Source organism: Rousettus aegyptiacus, unplaced genomic scaffold (genome assembly GCF_014176215.1).
Source record: "Rousettus aegyptiacus isolate mRouAeg1 unplaced genomic scaffold, mRouAeg1.p scaffold_m13_p_15, whole genome shotgun sequence".
NCBI classification, from domain to species: Eukaryota; Metazoa; Chordata; class Mammalia; order Chiroptera; family Pteropodidae; genus Rousettus; species Rousettus aegyptiacus.
The window spans coordinates 31,613,334-31,638,350 of NW_023416290.1; the positions used below are offsets into that span (position 1 = coordinate 31,613,334).

A 25,017-nucleotide genomic window follows, 5' to 3' on the forward strand; every position below is an offset into this window, starting at 1 on the left:
GAAAGAAGAACATGGTTATGTGCTTGCTGTATCATCTGTAGTCTTTATTGCAGTACCTATCAGATGTAAAACCTTGAAAACCACATGTTGTATTTAATTTTTCAGAAATCTTTAGCATAATTTGGCCATATGACAGGTAGTGAGTGTTATCTCTCTCTATAAAAGTAGCCCTGAGCATTTCTAACGCAGTCAACAGTGGATAGTTTGGAATCGCTGAAAAGAGTTTAGTTTTTGACTAGCTATTTAGAAAGCACAGGATCTTTACCAGTAAAGGAAATATCTCAGGATATATAGTAAGATCTTGCAAATTTGAATTATAGACCACATCTGTAAGATTGTTCTCTCAGTATTAAGAATTTAGTGTTGAATTTAAAAATAAATTGGTAAATTACTGTGTGACTGTATCTATTGTTCATATGTATGTTTAGTATAGGTCATTGATATGTGCACAGTATTTGCCAGAAGAAAAAAACATGCTTTGTGCTTGCAAAGAAATGACAAGAAATTGTTCTATCTTGAATTTGTATAAGAACTTTTCACAACTAAAACTAAGACACTTAACAAGACTGGCTCTTCTCCATTAAGTGAGATAGTGCATGTAAAGCATCTGTCACAAGGTTTTTGGCATATGGCAAATTCTCGGAAATTATTTTATTGTAAGGCTAATAGCCTGATCTGTCAGCTAAAGATAATGTCTCTTGAATTTCTATAATACCTTGCCTTTTGTCTTTTTAGCTGGATATAATATATATACTTATGTCTCCTGTATACTCAGTATAATGTGTAGCTAAGGAAATTGAGACTCTTGTGAAGTAGTAACTTGTTGTCTACGATGATACACATTTGGGAATTCAACCCTGGTCTCAGCTTGCCTTCAAAACCCTTACTATCCCTTTAAGGGGTAGGGTGGGGAGAAGCCGGCAGGGGACAGAGTATACCTTTTGTCTGTATTTTAGTATGTGCCTTGTGCTGTTGTATACCTGTATTCCTTCTTTGCTAGGTTCTAAGCTGCTTGAGGGCAGGGATTGTTTCTCATTTGCAAGGTTTTAAGGGTTTTACGTATTACTGTACTGTGTTCACCTGGTTATTGAGTGAATGAACACAAGTGAATATTAGGTAATTTTCTTAGGAAATTATGAAACTACAAGCAGTTTTGGAAAAGAAAGATCATATTATATTGCTATCACTAGAGCAAGCCTGGACTGGCTATATTTACTTGTCATTTGTATTCTGTTAACTTCCCAAAAGAATTTGTGTCTGGAGCATTGGGTCTAATGGATACATGTACTTTTTTGGCCCTCTTGATTTAACATTTATTTTAAGCATGCTAATAGGAAAAAGGACTTGAATGCTGGAACATGATGATGAGGATATAGCCTTTTATCACTTTGGAGAGCAAAGGATGTTGAAGGGAAGAAACTATTTCTTGAGCAAACGAAGTATATTTTCACATGTTTTCTCATTTACTATCATTTTAACAAGAAACCTATGTAAAGACAAGTATGTATTTTCTTCATATTCACAAATGATGATGTTAAGGGTTAAATCAAAGAAAATACTTAAAATTGCCGTGATTAAATATAGAAGTTCGGCTTTAATCTCGGATTTGTGTAATTCCAAAGCCCATAGTCTTTTCATATTCCTTTTTTGGTTTGTATTTATTTATTTATTTATTTATTTATTTATTTAATTTTTATTTTATTTTATTTTTTTGGTAGTTGGTAGCTTGCCCTTCTAGTTTCTAAACTTAAGGCGTTCCAAGTCATTTTAAGTCATGGTTTTTACATTTTGTGGCTAGAAATAAAATTTACATAGCTAAGTGAAAATAAGATTTAAATGGTTTCGTTTTAGACATCAAATGTTAAACTTTATAAATGCTTACCTTGGACATAGATTCTTTTGTAGTTTAGAATCAGTTTGACAAATATGTAAAGGCTTCTTAAATGGAGTCGAAGTCTATTTTTAAGCACATCTTCTAAACTTTGAAACTTCTGGAGGGCAAATTTCTTTCACATGTCCTTGTTCCTGAGGTTCCTAGCCCAGTGCTTATGTACTTAATAAATGTTTATGGAATTATGAGGAATTAATAAATTGAAATTTGGACAATTTTATTTTCTTGAAATCAAGAGTTAATTAAATAAGATCCTGCTCCCCTGGTATATGGCACCCTCTATTTTAGTTTTCTGATTGTCAGCCGTGTGTCTTCATTCTGTCCTATCACCAACACGCCCAACACACACACACACACACACACACACACACACACACACACACACACACACTGTTTGAATGCATTTTTAAAAAGAATCTGAGATAGGAGTTTGGAGAAAGTATAATAATAGTAATGCAGACATGGCATTACCTACAAGGAATCCATATAAGAAATGATTATATCATTTTTCTGATACTGGTTAATTGTCACAAAATTTGAAGGACTTTATTGGGCAGTCTAATTTAAAATACAAATTGTATGTTATATATGAAATTAACTTTAGTTGGCCCTGGAGGGAGGAGCACCTCATAATTTTCCAGAGAATTTTAAATGAGGATACAATGAGAGGCCCAAGTAATTGCTATTTCATAGATACACCATATATTTTAAGGCTCCATGATCAGAGAAGATAATACTTTCATAAAAACTCCGATTGGCAGTCATATTGGATTTGAATTATTAGTTTTCAATTAGTTGCTTTTCATGTGAGCAGACCTACCTAATATGCTTTCATTTAGGGATTTGCTAATTTAAATATGGTTTATAATTTTCCAGAACCAGGCCTTCTTGACCAGCTAATGCAGAATAAAAGGACAGGTTAGTGTTGCTGATGGGGAGGAGAGACACAGACACCAAGATGTACTCTTTTTTTCATGCTACCTAAGAATTCTGTTCACTTTACTCTTGTGATAGGAGGTTTATTGTTTCATGGTATCAGGTAGGCATTTTTGGGGAATTATTGATGACTTATGGAATCCCAGTAGTCACGAGAGCTATATAAAACTCAAGAGTCAGTGAAAAATTGAGAAATCTGCATAGACCAGAAAGAACAGCTACAGTTAAAGCCTTTACGTAAGTTGATGTTGCAAAGAAGGAAGTAAAATTGGCACAAGTTGGATGGTCTGACCACCTTTGGCTTGCTGATCATTTCAAAGCCTGTGAAATGGAAACTGTTCCCACTGTTGATCACTGATTGAGGGATTTTGACTTCATATTTGCTTAAAGGGAAAGATTGTTTCATCTTTCACTTAGGGGACAGTTTCAACAGTGTTTGCAGATAGTCTCAACGGAATTGCATTGAATTTTCTAGTAGATTTTTAAGATAGTTTTTAACCACTTAATTTCTCAATTTTTAGCAGTTAGTAGGTAAATTTAAATGACTCAATACAGTCCTTTACATGAGTAAAATGGACATATTATATGTCCGTGATCATGATGGAGTTTCCTGAAGGGATTAGATGAAGTTTTTGCATATGTAAGCCTTCTGAGCTGCCAGTTAAAGAGTTGGGAAACTGAAATTGGAGCTGCAAGATTTTTCAGTTGGTTTGACTTACCTAGAAAGGTGAGGCTGACCACAGGAAATCAGAAAAAGTGAATTTGGCTAGAGAGGATAGTATGAACTAAGAAGTATTATGAGAATTGACAAGATGGTGATATTGGAACGTAAAATTAAACAAAGTTTTATATTCCTAATGTGGATATGGCCCCAAGTCCAAACTCTTTTCTGGGGTTTCTTACCTTTCGCTGTGCACTGCCTTCCCCTTTTCCCACCCCACTTAGAGATTGTAAGAGGCAGCATTAAAGTGGCAAAACAGGACAGAAGAAAGAAAAGCAAAACAAAAATAAGGAGACCTCATTTTGGTATGTGCTGTCTGACTTTAACAAGTTGCTTGAGACCCAGCAGATGAAATTTGGATTAATTAGGAATTTAGTCAGCTAAAAGACAGCTTTTGTTTTGATAAATCTTTGAGAACCCTACAAATTGGGTTTTAGAATATTAATGGTTTCTTTATCCAATTGCATCCCTGATAATTTTGAACAAACATATAAAGTCCACTATAGAAACTTTGAATACTTGTGTTGTTTTCATGAGTATAGCTCTGCTGTAATAAGTAATCTGATGGAGGTCTATTCTGTAAGAACTGGAAATAAAGCATTTGAAACTAGCATATTGATTTACTGACTTACTGTGTGGTATATGAGGAGAATAGGTAAGTAAAAGAAGTAGTATCCAGAAAGAAGAGGTTAGAATGCAGATACCTGGTCCCCACTCTTCAAACCTCTGAACCTAAATACATTTCCGGAGATGTGGCTCAGAAGTGCTTGTTTAAAAAGAAAGAAAAAAAAAGAAAAACACTGGTGATTATGATTAAAAACAAATTTAGGATTCACAGGCTTAATTCTACTCATGAACACACCTATAAGTGCTATCATTTTATTTCAGGAATGTTAGGAAAGCTGAGGTAGCCTTTTTTAAGCTGTGGCAGTGGGTTTGTAAAGCCTCTTAATCCCAGAACAGTAGAGCCATTAGATTATAGAATTACAGGAGACATTAGAGATTATCTAATATGGAAGCCAGCAAACTATGGTCCATGAACCAAATTTAGCCCTTTACCTGTGTTTGCAAGTAAAGTTTTATTGGTACTCAGCCATGCTCATTCATTTGTATCATCTATGACTTTCCTTGGCCCTTGACTGAAAAAGTTCTTTACTTTGGTCAGAGTGCAAATATAGTTTGGTTCCCTTTTTACTTGCTTCTAGTCCATTATTCTTTTTTTTGTTTGAGGGAGCTACCTGGGGGAGATAAAAAATTTTCATTTGTAGTACAGAACTTTAGAGATTTTTTTTTTTTTATCACAAAACAGCTACTAGGATAATAAAGAGTCCAAGTATTTTAGATAACATGACTATACAAAAACCTTTTTAATTTGGGTCAGGGGTAGAATTTTATTGTAGTATAATCTGTTTCCTGAGTACAAATCTTTGGTTTGATCTGTCAAACCATTTGATAACAACACTCTTTTTTGTTGCCTATGCAGCCAAATGGACGGACCATTGAAGTGGCTGAGGAGGAAGTTGTCCGAACTCCTCGAAGTGTAACAGCAAAGCAGTCATTAGAGACAGAAAAGAAAAATGAAAAGGTAAGTTTGGGAGCATATAAAATTACATGCAAGGCTCTTAATAAAGAGAGCGACATATACAAATGATGCTTCTCTGTTTCACAAAATTGTACATATACCCCCCATTTAAGGAATATCATAGCAGATGGGTGGGTGGTGAAGATTCCAGATGTGTAACATACCTCTTATTTGAAAACAGAATTGTATTATCTTTCTTAATAGTGCATTTCTGACATAGAAAGCTTAGCAAAATTATCCTATGGTATTAAGTGTTAAAATAAATTTCTGTTGTGATGGAGACATAATCATCTACTTATAGGCATAGTTTAAGTTTGTTTTGTTTTTAACAAAAGAAAATACTCAGGTCATTATCAAAAGGTTTGGCTATGCACTTATAAATTTTTAAATAAGCCCATCTAACATATCCCAAGCAAACATGAACTTTTAATCATTTTTCAGTTGCCAGTGTTAGAACTGACCTATTTTTGTTTGATTTAATATATAGAGTAGGCAAAATGTACAAGAAGCTGTTAACAGTGCTTCTGCCTGTTATAGGAGAGGGACTTTTATTTTTTAGTACATCGATTTCTCCACTCCCCCCCCATCCTGCCTATGCATGCATAACTTTTTTTTTTTACAAAAAACAAACCAAAAACAAGCACAGATAGGTAAAGGATTTCTAGGAACCAGGGTGCAGTAGCTCCAGCTCCATAGAATAATGGTATGAAAAGGTTGCTCTAGTTTCTTAATGCTTGCAGTTGCAAAATATCTGGAGAAGTGGTGAGATCAATTCTCCCCCTGTATGTAACCCAGGGAAACTGGCAGAAAAGTAAATAATAAGTGACTTGTATTAACAAGTTAGCATACAATTTAAGGATTGTGAATTTATACCATGAATAGTTTATATGCTTAATATAGATTTATACTTTTCCCATCTTGTTTCTGGGCTTTCTCTGTATTAGTGAGCATTTTATACTTAGTTGTGCTTCCACTTTTTGAATTCTTCTGAAAAGAAGAATTGTATAGCTGGAATAATTAATGAACTCCATTTATCTCTGATTGATTAATCAATCATATATAGAGTGTATGTATCAGAATGTAAAACCACAGTTTGAAGTTTGCAATTATTCTGAAATTTCTTATGAAAAGAAATAATAATTGACATTTGTATATCTGTGATATGGCAGACTTGTGCAAGATGAGGTATGAGTATATGTATAAATATATTTACTATAGCTAGTGGGGACAACTTATTGAGTACTTACTAGGTATACCTTTAAGGCTTTATAGAATATTTATACACGTTTCTTTATCCTCACTTCAAAATCTGCCTTTTACTTATCTGTATCATTTCTGATCCTTTCAAATACTGCCAGGCAGACAGTAATAGCCCCATTTTACAGATAAGGGCTCTGAGGCATAGACAGATTTTGTGATTTCACTAATTTCATACAATTTCTGAACTGGGATTTGAATCCTGCTCACTCTGATGCCAAAGCCCAGGTGCTGTTAATCACTTGACAGTCCCTCCTCCTTTAAGTTGCTGTTGCTTGTTCAGTACAAAGCTTCTACTTTTGTTTGTTGTCTGTTTAATTTTACTTTTTACAAATAATAAATGCTTCAGCTGATGGCTAGTGTTTCTTTTTGCCATCTTGCATCTTGAATTTATGCTTTTTAACTTGGTTCAGTCCAGGTGACTCTCTAATTTCAGTTAATTTTGTATACTATTGCTTTGTGTTTTTGTTTTTTAAATAAGTGACATTTTTAGACTTCTTTTCTTTTGTAAGCAAACATATCTTAGATCTACTTATGCATTTTAACATATTTTCATGTATATTTGTTTTCCTCTTTCCTCTCAGAGCCACATCTTAGACACTTTGAGAATTGCAGTTTGCCCATATAGCAATTGCACTCTAAGCTATGATAGTAAATACCTTGTCCTATCACTTGAGTAGGCTTCACAGATAAAACTGTCTAAAAACTAGATGTGACAAGAGTTATAAATCTATAAAAGTTGTTTTTTCTTTTGTTTTGAATATGACATAATCAGACATTCAGCTGAAATAAAAGAACATATTCAGACATATTCATGGGAAAGCCCTAGACAAGTTTGACTGGTCAGGGTGGGGTTGGGATATGATTAAAAGCTTAGATATAGAGTAGGTGTATCAGGATGTAAAACCTGCTGCAACACTTACAATTGATAGTTCAGTCTTGCATCTATGATTATAAGGGTCTGAATTAAGGTAAAAGTGTAAAGATTGTTAATAGGAGAAACAGCAGAAACAAATGTATAAAATTTGGTCACCATCACATTGGTCAGATGATTTCAATGATGTCTACCGAAATACTGTTATCATTTACTTTATGTATTAGTAAGCTCTTAGCATTTTTATGATGCTACACAGTATACAGAATGCTCACACATCTCTTAATCCTGATTAATAGCTTGGAGAGGGGTGAATACACACATGCGTGCACACACACACATTTTTTAACAGCTCATTAAAAAGAGTTTAGTGACTTACGCAAGATCATATAACTAGTAAATAATGCTCCCTCAATTTCCCTGAGACAGCAGTTCTAAAAGTGTGATCCATGGACCCCTGAGGAGGGGTTGCAGAAAACAAAACTATTTTTATAATAACTAAGATATTAGTTGCCCTTTTCACTGTGTTGATGTTTGCACCAGTGGTACAAAAGCAATAGTAGATAAAACTGTTGACTCAAAAGAAATCAAGGGAGTCACGTCAAACTACCAATAATGGTATTCTTTACTACAATCCACTCATAATAATAAATAAATGCTAGTTTCATTTAAGAATATCCTTGATGAAGCAGTAAAAATAATTGTTAATTTTATTAAATATTTGCCTTTAAATACATGCTTTTTAATTATTCCGTATGCCGAAATGGGAATTATGCATAAAGTATGCTACATAACTGAAGAAAAATGGTTGTCTTGTGGAAAAACACTTGCACAATTGAATTGCAAGCTGGACTAGCCACTTATTTTATAAAACTTCATTTTTATTTGAAAGATCAACTGATAGGCCATGGTTATTTAGACTTGGGTATTTGCAGACATTTTCTCAAAATAATCAAGATGATCCTGTCACTTCATGGATATTCAGAATTTGGAAAATTTGTATCTGCCACCATGAGCTTGGCAACATCCCAGGGATTAAAGAATTTCTAATGAAATCAGTTGTGATGTTAACAAATGTGATTAAAAAAAAAATTGTATATAATGAAATGTTTTAACATTTTGGAAGATGTATATGACTCAGTGAACCAATATTTTCCAAATGACCAATGTGTGCATATTACAAAATCAGGCAAGTGTGAAAGATTCATTCAAAGTACATTGTAGACCAGTGGATTTTAATGTAATAGCGTGTGGAAAGTTCATTAATGCTGTTTCAGATTCCCATTGTAACAATTTTTAATAAACTACCAACTACCAAGTTTGAGTGTAATATTTTTTTCTTCCTCAACCTAAAACCCTTCGTAACTTCCTACTGCTTTTACTCCATAATCTTGACCATAATTAAAGCCCCTGCCTGTGACACAAATCTCTTTTCCTAATTGTACCTTCTTTAAGCTCCAGACACATTGGTTTTCTTTTTTTAGTTAAACAGCTTTTTATGGTTATAAAATTTGCTTCTTTAAGTGTATGATTTTAGTCTGTTTGTGGAGTTGTATAACCATTGCCACAATCTAATTTTTTTAGCATTTTTCTCTTCCCAGGAAGAAATCTTGTGCCCATTAGCTAGCATTCACTCCCCATTATTCCCACTGCTCCCTTTACCTCAGCCCCTGGCAACTACTAATCTTTTGTGTAATATCAAATATCTTGATTATATGAAAAAACTATTAAAATACTCCTTCTGTTTCCAGTTACATATCCATGTATATGTAGCCAGATTTTCTTTATATGTTTCCATAAAATATCAGTAAATTGAATGCAAACGCAGAATCCAGCTGTCTTTTATGAAGCCAGACATTAAAGATATTTGCAGATATAAAATATGGCACCCTTCTCACTAACATATTTTTGTTTTGGAAAATATTTTTATATGGGTATAATTATACAATGTGCAATTAGTTTATTATTTTGAAATTAAACAATATCTTAGTTTAAATTTATAACACGATAGATATCAGTAGGTATAACCCACATAAACAAAGGCTCTTTGACATCCTCAGTGTGTTTTAAGAGTCTAAAAGAATATCCTATGACCAAGAAATTTGAGAACCAGTGCTGTAGCAGTGATCAGTGTTTAGAAGACTAAAGACAAAATTATTTTGAGGCAGCACAGATTTTAAACAAACATAAGCTATAGCAGTTCTTAGAAAAATAGAGACTGCCTTCATGCCCAGAGAGCTCACGTGTACTTGTGTTTTACCTTCCTTAATACATTTTAGAAACTATAGTTTTAAAACCAGCGAACCATGATCTGCTGGTCATTCTGGCTCTATATCTGAAAGTTTTGTTGGAACACAGACACATGTATTTATTGTCTATGGCTACTTTGTACTATAACAGCAAAGTTGGGTGCTCGAGACAGAGGCCTTATAGTCTGCAAAGCCTAAAATATTTATATCCGGCCCCTTTTTCCTGAACCCCTATTTCAAACTCCTAATATAGTCCTTCAGATTCATTAAAATGTTTTGTTAGATGGAGTGCCTTGGTATGGTCTGATTCTCTAGGTCTTGACCTCTGGACCTTTTGGGCTCCTTTGTGCCACAGAGTCTATAGTGTCATGATTTCTTGGGTTCCCACCCATGCAGTTAGTTTTCAAGGTCGCCTTTTAAGGTAAACAAAGTAGTTTTATGTAAAAGAAGGAATATCTTTCCAGAGTTCAGGGCTAGATAAAAGGAGTTCTTAAGAAAGGTTTCTTGTAAATTTCTTAAGATTGTGAGTTGATAGCCATGCTGCTGTGTGATACACCATAATTTATGAGCTCACACCAAACCTTTAAATAATTTAATGGCTTGGATAATGGATCAAGTATACAAATATAATAGCTCAGAGGTTTTCTGTGGGGAGACAGAGTTGGACAGCCAGGGCTATATATGTAATGCAGTCTAGTTTTAGGCTCTTTCACTGATTAACCAAATATTATTTGAATACCTTCTGTGTGCAAGGTACTATTCTAGGCCCTAGGAATATAATGATTGGTAAAATCATTGAAAAAAGTCACAATTTTCATGAAGTTTAGTGGGAAATACAACTATGTGTTCTCTAATGTCAGTTGATGATAAGTGATGTGAAAGAAAATAAATACCAGGGTAAGGAGAAAGAAGTAAAATCAAAGTTGTAGGCACTTTCTGTACCTATAACTTATTTCCTACCAGCAAAATGTATCAGAATAGTAGTAAATGGAATAATCTTAACTGTAGTTTAACTTACCCTCTCTCCCACCCCCAAGGAGGAAATCAGTTGCAAATCTCTCTACTTTTAAAAAGGTTCGTGATGTTTTTCATAATTAATCTCATCCTGACATTGTGGCACCAGGTTACTAAGAATTGCTGGTACAGACAAGATAGAGAAATGTAATTAGTATACCCCTTGGACCACCTATTTTTTGCCATTTAACCACGCTCAGCTCATCTTTATGTTTGAGACAAGTGAGAAAAAATGAATAGTGCCAAAATGTGGAGCATTATAAAGTACTTGCTATATTTGTCAAGACAGAGAGTAGTTGAAATTGATCCTAAGGCAACGATTTTCAGGCTTTTCAAGTAGCAGTTGCTAAAAGTTTTCAAAATAAATCTCACTAACAATTATTAATTTTGTCATGTATGTTTTAAAAATCACCAGTACAAAAAAAAGTGGAATTAGAAAGAACAAAAATAGAAAATAAAACCATTTTTGCCATGAGTTAGTAAAAACCTTATACACCAGCCGCTAGTTGACGGACCAGAGCATCATATCATCCTTTTCTAACCTTTAGAAAATACTCAGCATCCTCTTTCATGCTCCATTTCCTTTATCACTCCTGACATTCCCAACAGAGATTTTTGGTGATTATAGGGCAAAACATATTACAGATGCCAGTTCACTAAAATTTTTATGGACCAGTACTTTCCAGAATAGAGGATTAATTAATTGAATAAGGATTACATTCGGAAATTGGCTACTAAACTTGTGTGTAGCTAATTATAAAATACAGTGTCACTTAACTTAAAATTTGTGCAGTATCCCTTTTGTGATAGTTTTAATGCTCTACAAATAATAGGTTATACTCTCTAAGTTGATATTTTCAGCAGAAATTGGGCACTGTTCTGCCTTTCTTTATACTTCGCAATTCTTCAGACTAGCAAAATCTGCTAAGAGAACAGTTAGCCATTTGAGTAGATCTAGTTTTACTGTCGAAATGTACCTTTTGCCACTCTAATAAGTGATGTCACTTATTTTGGGGGTATTATCTAATCTTAGGAATATTCATTCAATGTTAAGAAAGTAAAGATGAGCTTAATTAGGAAAGTCATTTTTTTTTGAGTTTTGTTTGATAACCAGCTCATAATTGTTTGATATTTTAAGTTCCGTGAATTTGAGAGCAAATTACTTAGTCCTAGAACTACTTCAGCATATGCTTTTAAGACCATAGTCTTCAAAGTGGAGTATACAAGAAGATCCATTGGGATGATGAAAGAAAATATTAGCCTTCCTGTTTATACTTAGCTTTTTATTTTTTAAAAAATTAGGCTTTACTCATATTTTACATGTGGCTACTAACCATCGGCACCCTCGTTTGGAATGTTAGAGGGTTAGTAAGACAATGTAGGAGGGATCCTGAGGAAGAATGGGAAGTTACAAGTGGAAAAGTACTCTCATTGATTCTTTGCTTATAGCGTAGTCTGACAGATTGCAACATATGTGTGCTCAATGCCATGTGTTAATTGATTGTATTACCCAGTTTAACCTAAACCAACCTTTAGGAAACAAACTTATCAAGAAGCTGCAGATTGTAGATAATAATAATGCAAGCAAATTTAAGACGATTTAAACAGATCATTGGTCCTCCAAAATTGAAATCAAGGAAGATTTTGAAATAGGAATATATTTCTGCTTTCGATAAGAAACCTTTCCCGTCTATACTGTGCCTTAAGATTTTAGCTAAAAATACTCTGAAACTATCCTAATTAGCAGGCCATCTAAGCATTCAGAATTTGAAGACTGACTTCTTTAGTTTTCTTTAGAGATGTTTGTGTATGCAGCACTCAGTATGACAGAATTTTACTAAATAAAAATATTTAGAAGCTTCTCTTGCAGTTTATTGTTTAAAGAGAAAGACATACCATGGGAGACCACTTATTCTTTCTGCCATGGTAAAATTAGCAAAGAGAATATGACAGTCAACCAACACACTTCCTTTTATCAGCCTATACTGTTGGACGCAGCATAAAAACATTACTACTAATGCTTTAATTAGTATCAGAGTAAATGACAAATTGAGAGAAAGTAGAGATGTTTCTAACATTACAGCTTGGGGAACTTACTAGATTCTGTTTTAATAATGAAATGCATGAAGAACTCCTTTTGTGAGCAACTAAAGGGATACCCACAGGGATGTATTCTCAACATTAGATCACTTTTTTAATAAAAAAAATTTTGTGTGGAAAAACTGAGTAAAAAATCACCAATGGAGGGGCCACGTAGAAGGAAATTAAATCAAGAAAATAAAATTGGAAGGGTAAGGAGATGAAGTTACAAAGATAGCACCAGGCATGAAATTCATTCACTGTGTTATTTCTAGAAAACTATGATGACAAAAGAGGTTAAAGCCTAACTGCAAATTGGAAGACCTTTAAATTATGGTAAGGACAAGGTGGTAATCATCTAGAATAGAATGTAAAATCTTTTATTCTATAAAAAAGGTTCATGAATTATATTGTGGCAAAATAACTTTTATAGGTATTTAGTTATAAGATGGTTATCGAATTTGATTATAAGGTGGTTCAGGATACAACGTTAAAAGTGAGCCACACATTTTTTTTTTTAACACTTAAAAACCAAGTGTTTCAAATGTGTTGATCCTTTCATAATGACAAAAGGTTTTCTGCTTAGCAGATACTTTTGGGAAAAATTTATACTTAATCTATCCCTTCATTGTTAAGGAAAGTTCAGTGTATTCTGAAAAGTTTACATCATTTTGTGATATTGTTAATTAAAATGACTTGTCAGTTACTTGTGAAAATTCTCATATTTGCACAGTGTAATGGCTTGGGAACAGTTTTCGGACAGAAAAATAGCATATAGCACCCCAGATTCTAGAGCACGCTTATATGAGATCAAATCCCAGTTCCATCACTTTACTAATTATGTGATCTTGGAGTTGGTTAATCTCTCTGTGCCTCCTTTTTCTCATAAAGTGGAAATAATAGCATCTGCTTCATAGAGTTACTCTGAGACTTGGATTAATTAGAAAGAGTTGTATAAGTGACAGCACGACACCAGTTTTTTAAAACTTTCTAAATTTTTGTAGTGAATCCATTTGTTAACAGTACCCCCCCCCCAAAAAAAGTAGAATCTACAGATTCAAATGCAGGAATAACTGATTGATGTCGAGAAAGAGTGAATTATACTAAAGTTCCACAACGACTTTTGCATATGTAGATTGAAAAATTATTGTCATAATGATGTATGTCCTCCATTTGGCTCTCTTTACCTTTGTCAGATATGATAGATTTTAATACTAGATATTAAAATAAATGAATTTAAATTATTCAAAAATAATGAAGCATAGTCATATTGCTCTCGCTAAAAATAGTTATGTTTTACAAGTGTTTATCAGTAGTAGGATATGTACAAAAGTTTCAAATAAATATTTTGGAGTATATGCTCAATTTTTCTCACAGAAGTATAAGAGCAAGCTTATTTCACCATTGCTGTGTGAGTGAACAGCAAGCCCCTCTACCTGGCATACTTAACTCAAATGTTCTATTCGAGTGAGTTACCATATATTCCACACTTGGGTTGCTATCTGGGGATTGGCGCTGCTTATTTGCATTTTTGGATAACTTCTAATGAGTTTTTAGAATTCTCTAAACTAATTTATTTGGGTACTAATAATTTCCTAAGAACTTATCCATTGTATTTGTAAATTTTCTTCAGCAGTTTTTAAAAGTAATGATATTGGATCTAATGATCATTGAAGCTTTTAAATTGTCTAAATTCTAAAAACTGGAATCATTTGCTGTTCAAAATGCAAGTATTAAATCCCAAGCGGCTAAATACCTACTGTGTGTGTGTGTATTCATTGTCCATTTAATTCCTTTGTCCAACAGTGTAATGGCTACCACAACGAGAAGGTATCTTCAAACTAAAAGATTCATAGACTATAACAGAATTTATTACAAGTGTAATTTACTTATGGGAATATTGGCCCAGAGCAGAGAGACTGCCCAGCCGTTTTGTGCATTATTCTCCACCACAGACCCCTGTTTCAGTACTTTTTTGATAGTCTGACTTTAGTACTAACAGTTGACCAGACAAAGAGACAAAGAATGCAGTAACGACAGGGACCGTACCTCCTGGTGGTCTTGTGGTAGATGATTGCTTATAATCTATACTATTACCAGTTTGATATTTATCTTGGTTTTCATGCCATTATGTCTGTTGCTAACAAAAACAGTTTATGGCTACATTTTAAGGAACACAGATAATCATCAACTAGAGGCTTTGTATGCTTCCTAAGCATAATGAAGTTGGTCAGAGGTCACAGCGTAAAACTTAAAAATGAAATCCAGGACACAGAGATGGAGTTCGTTCACATCTACTTCTATTGCACTCATTCACTCAGGAGTGTTTTTATTTATTTGTTTGTTTGTTTATTCTTGCATATATGTGCTCTGTGTGTATATATATGTATATACCTACACATATGCATATATGCACATACACATATATTTAACATATAACTGACAGGTTTCTTCTAATGAGACTACTATAGTTTAAACTTTTTGTAATATCTGTATTGTGTGTATGAGATGAAGAGAAGACAAAATGTGAAATTCTAATGGAAGCCATTAAGGAAAGATTTCCTTTACAAATTTTTCAGATCTCTTCTAATGTTTTAGTTGATAGTGGTTTCCAATAATGTTGAAGATTTTTGGCTAAAGCAGTTTCCTTTTTGCTACATCTGAGCCTCTGCTAATATCTGATGCTAGACAGACTTCCTAAAGAGCAGATTTCTTTTTTTCTTCATTTTTGTATATCAGTACCTGTCATGAATCATTTAAATAAAGCAAAATAAAGATTCTATTGATTCTTTCATTCTGCTTTCAAAAAGTTCATGTTATTTTATATATACATATACACACACACTTGCACAGTTAAACAGTATTGGAAGTTGCCAAGGAAGTTTGTGACAAATGGTAAAATTCATGGCAGTTTTAAATGTTTAAAGATACAAGATTGTATGTAGGGAAGAGAAAAGGGGAAAAGTGACAGGAATAGAGTAAATGAGGTAGAACGTGAGCTGGGTTAAGAAAAAATAATGAGTACTGGTCATTCCAGGTATTGAATATCAATCAGTAGAGGAACAGATGTTCAGGGTATGCAGAAAATCACCCTACACACCCTAGCTGCAGCACTTTATTTTGAGAGGAAATCCACAGTCAATACAACTTGGGCAGACAGGAATGTTTAGAGATGACAGTCTTGTTGGAACCAAATGATTATATATGTAAATAAAAGAATATAAGTTTGAGATTAACTTGTAGAAGACCTTATATGTCATATAAGGAAGTTACTAGATGTTATAGCTGAGAAGAAATGTCTGGGATTTTTTTAATGGAAGTATAAATTAATTGGACTGGCATAGATATGTTGGGAGATGAGCATTGGCAGGGAAGCCCTTGAAGATAAGAATTTCTCCGAATGTCTCATTTACATATGTATTTCTCCTATTAGATTATAGCACAGTTTCTGTAAGTGGAAACTTTTATTCAATTCTATAAACTGAGGTTCTAAAACAATGTCTGTTACATAGTAGGTATTTAATAAATCTTGATTGCGTGAAGACCATGCAAGAGAGGCTAGTTTAATAATTCACCTAGCTCCATGGTAGAACCTGACAACAAATGGGGTGGAGGAGGCTTTAGTGACAATGGACCCAAAACTGTGTATGTGTTCACAGTTTTCCTTCAAAAGTATTACCTGTAATGGAGCTGCTCAGAAGTAAGACATTTGGTTCACCTCAGTAGGATGACTGGGACAAAGTAGTAGTATGTATGCATATTTATTTTAAAGTTTTTAATAATATTAAATCTCATCTGGGTATTATTTTTTAGTTACTTTTAAAGGTAATAAATAGTAAAATCACACAAGACTGAAGCCTAAACCAAGATAATCTTTCTTGTTTTTTTCTGAAGATATAGTGACAAATCACAGTATTGATTTCAGCGTGAATGTAATTTCTATCCTTTTTCATAGTTTCCTTTAAAAAAGCCTTTTTATGTATGCTGCTTTGTAGTTAGCAATATGCTTTCACATCTTACTTAATTCTTAGAAGAACCCTATGTGAAGTCAGTAGGAATTTTTGGCCCAAATAATAGGGGAAAGGGTGTAGAGTGATTTAGCCCAGAAACCCATAGCTAATACATGATAAAATTTATATCTGGAGTTAAATGTAGAAAGACAGAATAGTAGAGTATTTCCAATAGCAGCAGGCTAATCTCTTTATGGCCTCAGGCTCCTTAACCTGTAAAATTGTTGCTACCTTTAGTTAGTTCCTTTAGTTCTGCACTGTCCGACAAGGTAGCCACTTGCCACATGTGGCTAGTTAGCATTCTTTTTCATACTATCTTTATATTAGTAGTCTCTTTTTATTGAGTACATTTTAAAATGATAGTATTTTGGATGTGTTCGAATAAATATATTATTAAAATTAATGTTACCTATTTTCAATTTTTAGCATGTGTCTTCTAAAATTTTGAATTACATATATGGCTTGCATTATATTTCTGTTTGACAGGGCTGCTCCAGATCTGGGTTAGCTAACTCTGGCCCCCCAAATCCAGCCAGATGCTTATTTTTGTAAATAAAATGTTATTGGAACACAGTCATACCCTTTCAATTATATATTGTATATGGCTACTATCATGCTGCAGTGGCAGAGTTGTGTGATTGCTAGTAGTCTCTTTTTATTGAGTACATTTTAAAATGATAGTATTTTGGATGTGTTCGAATAAATATATTATTAAAATTAATGTTACCTATTTTCAATTTTTAGCATGTGTCTTCTAAAATTTTGAATTACATATATGGCTTGCATTATATTTCCGTTTGACAGGGCTGCTCCAGATCTGGGTTAGCTAACTCTGGCCCCCCAAATCCAGCCAGATGCTTATTTTTGTAAATAAAATGTTATTGGAACACAGTCATACCCTTTCAATTATATATTGTATATGGCTACTATCATGCTGCAGTGGCAGAGTTGTGTGATTGCTACATATAGAACCGTATGGCCTGCACAGCATAAAATATTTACTATTTGGTCCTTTATAGAAAAAGTTTGCTGACCCACGCTCTTCACTGTATTGACAGATACTCAGTGTGCTATCCTTACTTAAGAGTGTATATCAGAAACAGACAGGCAGAAAGATTCATGGCGGGTGCCAGTGGGAAGAAGGTAGTGGGGAGGGACTGCTACTGGGTACTGCATTTCTTTTTCGGGTAGCTGGAAATGTTCTGGAATTAGATAATTGTGATAGTGTGCAACTTCAGATATACTAAAAGCTATTAAATTATGCACATAAAGAAGGTAAGTATCATATGTGGATTATATCTTATTTTTTAAAAAGTAAATATGAATCTGGTTTGGTAGATGTAATAAAGCACAATACATTAAACATGATACATGTTCATGATAATGAGAACATGCAATGAAATAAACAAATGCACATCAACTATAGGGAATGTAAAAAAAGGTTTAATAGTTTTATACTTCCATCATCAAAGACAATTTTAAATTGTGTTAAGGAGGTCATGCCAACAAAAACAACAAAAATAAAAGAGGTCATGCCACTTGAGAATATTCGCAAGTAGTTTTTTGATAGGAAAAACAGCTGTCATTTATTGCTTACTCAAACTCATTTACTACTTACCCATAAAAAACATTTATGAAGATAGAATCACTGTTCAGTTGTAAACTTAATTTTAAGACAGGACACAGCAGTACTGCATAGTCAATCTCAATAAATAAATTGATGCAAAGTATAGATAAAATCACTATTTCATTAATATTCTCTTCTGGAAGCATTTATCAAAAATATACAAATCATGGTTTTATGACATTTTCAGTGAACTTTTGAAAGGAGAAAATACTATTACATGGGAGTTAGAAAGGAATTAGAAGTCCATTCCAAAATCTTGTGTGTGTTTTTTTCTTAAATGAAGTATTAACATCTACCATATATAAATTCTAGATGTTTCATGTTGCTTTGAAACTGACAAAATAACTACTTTGTACAATTGACATTAATTTATTATACGTAGGGTATACTAATAGTCAGCTTTATGAAATCCAACACCAATAATCAGTACATGATTTATCTTCTGAACACTGAGAATAGCCTTTTAATTTTATTGTTCTAAAAACACCATATTTTAGCACTTTATGATTTAAGTTAGGATAGCATGATGTATAAGGGCACAGACTTTGGAGCCAGAGAGACCTATTTCCCGATTCGATTCTACCATTTACTATCTTAATGTGACCCAGAACAGCCTATCTAATATGTAACATCTCTAAGTCTTCATTTTATCATCTGTAAAAAAGAAATAATACCTCTCCATTAAGTTTTTAAATAATAAATGAGTGTAAAATAGCCATGTAGTAACCACTCAATAAATGGTAACCTATTATTGCCATTTAATATGTTAAGTTTTTTAATCAAACATTAAATATTTTGGTTGTCAGCATCATGCATTTCATTATGTATTTTACTGACTCCTACCTTTTTAAAAACATAATGAAATATTAAGTAACATTTTATTTTACTTTCAGTCAAAGAAAAATAAGAAGAAATCAAAGTCAGATGCTAAAGCAGTGCAAAACAGTTCACGCCATGATGGAAAGGAAGTTGATGAAGGTATTTGAGCAAGTGAAAGGACTATAGAAAAAGGTTTAATCCTTTTTACCAAGGTGCATTATAACAAAACTGCATTTGTTTTGCTTAATCTTGTATCTAGTTCTTTTAATAACTGTAGATTTTAATGTACAGATCTATGACATTGTTAGGAAACACTTTTTAATCTAAATTATTTAAGGATCTAATAATACTTATCCTAAAAGGAATACCTTGAAATTTAAGGTCTACCTCAATATCTTGAGCAATTGAAAATCCATTTGTTTTGTCTTTGTTTCCTAGAGTATGTTTTGGGTTTTCCCCCATTGTTCTTAAATATGCTTTCCCTAGAGGGCTGTATGCGCAATTTTTTAGTAAGCCATTTATTGTCATCACCTAATAAACTCAGTTATTAGTAGTTATATATAACACTCCTATCAGTTCTGTCAAGCAAGATAAAGATACAAGATGACTTATATATTATTTTTCCTAAACCATAGATGACAAATTTGATAAACATTATGAGAATAAATAATGGCAGTTAGCTGCCTAAAACAACATAATGAGATTAGAATAAATCTTAGGATAAATTAATAGAATCCACACTCTTGCTTTTTAGTTTAATATCTAAACTTATCATGATATTTTGTGTGTCCTACCCCATTTCCTTCCCTCCCCCCGAAACTATGCCTTTTTTGTTTCCCCTTACTGAATAACATTTTTTTTTCTGGGGCTGTGTCAGGAGCCTGGGAAACTAAAATTAGTCACAGAGAGAAACGACAGCAACGTAAACGTGATAAGGTGCAGACTGATTCTGGTTCATTGGATTCAACTATCCCTGGGATAGAAAATACCATCACAGTTACCACCGAGCAACTTACAACTGCATCATTTCCTGTTGGTTCCAAGAAGAATAAAGGTATATTAGTGGAACATAAGAGTGATTCATCAACTCCAACTCCTTTTAATCAGATGTACAAAATATCATTATGTCAAAATCTGACTATTTTGAATGTCTACATAATTGTGCTGCTATACCTACACTCCTTTGTGAGAGCAGTGTGGACCATGTATTGGTTTACCTGATACTGGCAGTGTTACTTGACATACTGCCTAATGAATGGCTTATTAAATTAAACTTGCCTTTCTGCCTTGAATCTCATGAAAAAATGATGTTGCCTCTTTTTTCTTGTGTTTTCCTTTGCCCCAACTCTCTTACATCTCCATTTCTTATAGTGGACAACATATTAAGTGGAATTATTTGTCATCATTTTACATGTTGAGTGCTTTCACTCCAAGATGAAACAAGCATGCTCTGGGTATTGCAGGGCTTCTTATTGCCCCAACTTTTTGAGAATGCCATAGGTATTTGATAAAGCTAGACTGGAACTTCAAAGATTATTAAACTAATGTTCTTCCCAAGTTATCTCCAGTGCTCAAACTACCTAATACTGATGGCTTCTTGATAGCTCTTCACATTGCCATCATTTTTACTCTGGAGACATCAATCTGCAGAGTGATATTATTCAATTTGCTTCAAGGCCTTGTCTTATCTTCATCTTTTTATAAATTGCCTCCTCACACCCCGCTAGTCTCCAGACCACTTTCTTAGCCTTGTTATCTTTTTCTTTTTTCTTAATGACTTGGTGGAATCTATTGCTTTGGTACAGCAATGACTTATACTTAACCATTTTCACTGTCACATATTAGCCATACTTTAGTGTTTCTGTTGGTAACCCTTTTTCATTGTCTTGTGCATGCCTTCCTTGCTAGCACAATCCTGGGTCATGCTTGTTTTCTGATACATTGTGATCATTATGCTTCTTAGTATCAGAGAAATAGTATCATTGTTATAACGTGTATTCTCACCTCTTTGAGGTATTTCCTAAGTCCTGGTCCCAAATACTGGCAAAGTTCCTAAGATGATGTGTTTGCTTCCAGGATTGTTGAAAAAGCAGCTGGTATTGTTGAGATGGCAAAGTTGAATCCAATTACAGAGCCCAGTTTTCCAGTTTCTACTTGAAAGAATCTTGATAACCATTATAGAAAGGCTGACTCTTTATTTACTTGGGCAATTTTCAGATCCTTTGTTGGTATTTTAATTGACTGAAAATCTGGTAACTAACGAGCTTAGTTCCTTAAGGAAATGTGAAATATGTTGTGAGTAAAAATGGCTCTTTTCCAATGAAAGAATTTTTAGTACTTGAAGGAGTGATTTATTATAAATAGTAAGTAAAATTAATTTATATGTTACTCCTAATTTAATGTGCGTAGTGGCCTATTTAGTATTAAATAAATTTTATTTCTATTTTAACCAGGTGATTCTCATCTAAATATTCAAGTTAGCAACTTTAAGTCTGGAAAAGGAGATTCTACACTTCAGGGTGAGAGAAATTAAATGTAACTTAAATTGAAGGCCCATCAAAATAGAAACTTATATGTCTCTTTCCTCACATGAATGACACAGAAGGGAAAAAAAGCTTAAAATGATTTTTAATTACTAAAGTAACAATCACAACCCAGAGATTTTGGAAAATAGATAAAAAGAGAAATCACTCCCACTTCTTACAGTCTTTGGTTCTAGTTGTTTCCCCTTCTCTCTTATGTGTAATGTGTAAAAACATTATCTTAGTAATAGTTTATTATTATTTATATTAAATGTGCAATTTTGATTCTTGCTTGTATCTTTTAAGCCATTGGAGAAAAGAAGGATTAGGGGGTGGGGAGAACTTGTGTTTGTTTAATTTAAGCATATACAAGAGAAAAAAGCCTTAATATCTATAATCTTTTAAAATGCTTCCTTAACAGTATCAAATATTTCACAATAAATGGACTAAAGTTACACAGTGCTTCACAAATGTAAAATATTCTTTATTTATTTGTTTATGATAAAGATTGAATTAACTAGAGTGATATACCTTACCTAAAAACTATAGTGTGGTAGCAAAACATAAATTTAGAAATGAAAAGGCACTTTTCATTTTAAGCTTGTTCTTACTACTGTCAGCTTCCTTTATTCTCATGGTTCTCAATCCTGGCTACACATTACAATCTAGGAAGCTTAGAAAAACAACAGACCATATATATATATAAAGAAACATGGAAACATGTACTTAAACACACACGCACACACACACACACACACACACACTCTCTCTCTCTCTCTCTCTCTCTCTCTCTCTCTCTCTCTCTCTCTCTCTCTCTCTCTTTCTCACTCTCACTCACTCACTCACTCATTAATTTATTTGTATATACACGTACATACTGGGGCCTGAGCTCTCCCCTTAGAGTTTCTGGTTTTAATTTGTTGGGCTGAGGCTCCAGTGTCTACTTTTAAGAAATTTTTTAGTTGATTGTAATGTGCAGCCAGGTTTTAGAATTACTGCCTTATATATAATAAATATGTAGATACCTAAGGAAAGAACATGTAACTTAAGGAGAAGCCTTTGTATTCTTAGTGGGTAAGTATTCTAGAATGTGTTGTTTTCCTGTTTGTTCTGTTGTACTTCCTTTGAGCAAGTCATTCTGCTGTTGAAAACATTTGTATATAAAGTTCAAACATACACTTAACATTTAAATTAAAAGTCATCCATGATGGTCATGTCACTTTTTAAATTCTTCGTTTTCATCTTTAAAGCTCAAGTTATTTAGAGAACAGAGAGAAAATGAGTAATAAATATAAACTGAGCAATCACAGAAATTTGAAAGTATCCCAGTTTTAACAAGGAGTCATGTATCAGTTTTTAATATTTGTTTTCTCTTCTTTAAGTTTCTTCAGGATTGAATGAAAACCTCACTGTAAATGGAGGAGGCTGGAATGAAAAGTCTGTAAAACTGTCCTCACAGATCAATGCAGGTGAGGAGAAGTGGAACTCTGTTTCACCTGCTTCTGCAGGCAAGAGGAAAACTGAGTCATCTGCTTGGGGACAAGACACTGGAGACACTAATGCAAATGGAAAAGACTGGGGAAGGAGTTGGAGTGACCATTCAATATTTTCTGGCATTGGTAAGAATGGATAGAAATTTTTAAGTTCATTTAAAATTTCATATCTGGTACATTTGAATTTTCCAGGAATGAAGGAAAACATCCATGATCAGAAAAATTAGTAATGCCATACAGAAATAATAGTAATAATTAACTCATCTCATATCCTTCATATGGAGCAAAGAGGAGACTAAATAAGTAAATAATAGCACTATTTGCTCTTAGTGCTTTCACATACTTTATCAAATTCGATTATCAGTGTAGCCAACTAATATTGTATTTTTAGTAATGTAACAAGTATAAGTGTGGCAGTCTTTTTGATTAATCTCAACAGTTTATTGAGTATAAATAAAAGTAGTAAATGAATGTACAGTTTATAACATTCATTTATATACTGTTTTATGGTTTGCAAAATTCCTGTTTGTAATTAATTTTCCCCCTGTATCTTAAAGATCAATAGTTAGAAGCTTTTTTTCTGTTGAGAGAGAGAGAGAGAAAAAAGAGACACAGAGAGAGAGAAACGAAATCCATGTTTAATATGGAAAACTATAAAAAGAAAAGGAAAACCCACTGTTGTTATACCACACAATGCCAACCACTGTTTCTTGTATTTATGGTCTTTCTCTGTGTATGATTTTTTTTTTTTTTTACATAATCCGAATCAGGCATTTTTATGTTCCCACCTCCCACTTAATATTGTAACATAAACATTTTGTATTTTTGTTTAATAGCCCTGTAATATGTATAAGCATAGATTGCTTAACTATCATGTTATTAGAGAAATTATTTTCTTTTAGCCATTGTAAATAACATTGCATTGAATATATTTGTTTTGGGGTTACTTCTTTAGGATAAATTCTTGAGAGTGATATTGCATTAAAGGGAATATGAATGTTTACACTGCTACATGACATATTTGCAAAGTATTTTCTAAGAGAGTTGTTCTAATTTATATGTCAATGTCAGTACGAGTGCCATTTGTCATATGCTCTCCAAGGTTGGGTGTTCTTATTTTTAAAATCTTTTCTAATTTGATAAGCAAAAAATACATAAAATGTTTTGGTTAACTTCTTAAAATCACTAATGAGGCTGAATAATTTTCAACTTTCTTGATCATTTGTTTCTTTTTGAATCGTCTGTTCATGTTCTTTGCCCATTCGTCTAATGTCCTCTAACTTTTTTAAGTTGTAATTCCTGTGCATTAAACATATAATTTTTTCTGTTGTGCCTGCTGCAGATACTTTTTGTTAATATACATTTTTTTTAATTTGGGAGGAACAATAGAAACTAAAGAGTTTTTAGTGTCTAAGTAGGAAAAAACTGTTTCTTCCTATGCTATTTGCTTTTCCTGTCACTTTAAGCTTAGAAAGACTCATGTTGACTAATGTCCCTAAGAAGCAACCTTTATATCATTTACTAATATTGCTCTTAAGCTCGTTCTCCCCTCATCCCCTGCAATGTCCAAAAATTGTGTAGAAATATCAAAATTTGTTGGGAAGGAGAGACAATCCCAAAATTCCTGGCCTCATTTTCAGCAGTGAAGAAAGCATGAATTTCTATGCTGTAAAGCATTCTTTCACATTTAGTAAACGAAATGGTCAATTTTTGTTGTGGTTGTATGTGTTCCTTAAAATGTTCATATATAAGTAAGAAATCTCATGAAAATGTTGATAAGATAGCATGGTTTAGTGGGATGAACATGCACTAGTTCAGATCTATTTGATATGAATCTCTGTTCTTCAGCATACTAGCTTTTATGGAAATTAGGCTAGTTATTAACCTGTATGAACTTCATATTTAAGTAGTTGTAAGGATTGTCTGTAATGAATTTCAATTGC

At 33.2% G+C, this 25,017-nt stretch overlaps 1 protein-coding gene across 8 annotated transcripts in view; it reads left to right on the forward strand.

Annotated features, from left to right (window-relative positions):
* Positions 1–25,017, forward strand: part of MTDH (metadherin) — a 53,018-nt gene that overhangs the window by 7,165 nt on the left and 20,836 nt on the right. For 3 of the 8 annotated variants that reach the window (XM_016157841.2, XM_036233300.1, XM_036233303.1), the window contains exons 2-6: positions 5,032–5,133; positions 19,134–19,218; positions 19,937–20,113; positions 21,513–21,578; positions 22,964–23,200. In XM_016157841.2, the coding sequence (XP_016013327.2) occupies positions 5,032–5,133; positions 19,134–19,218; positions 19,937–20,113; positions 21,513–21,578; positions 22,964–23,200 (667 nt within the window). The remainder of the gene's footprint in view (positions 1–5,031; positions 5,134–19,133; positions 19,219–19,936; positions 20,114–21,512; positions 21,579–22,963; positions 23,201–25,017) is intronic. The other 5 variants (XM_036233301.1, XM_036233302.1, XM_036233305.1 and 2 more) reach the window with 3 other exon arrangements.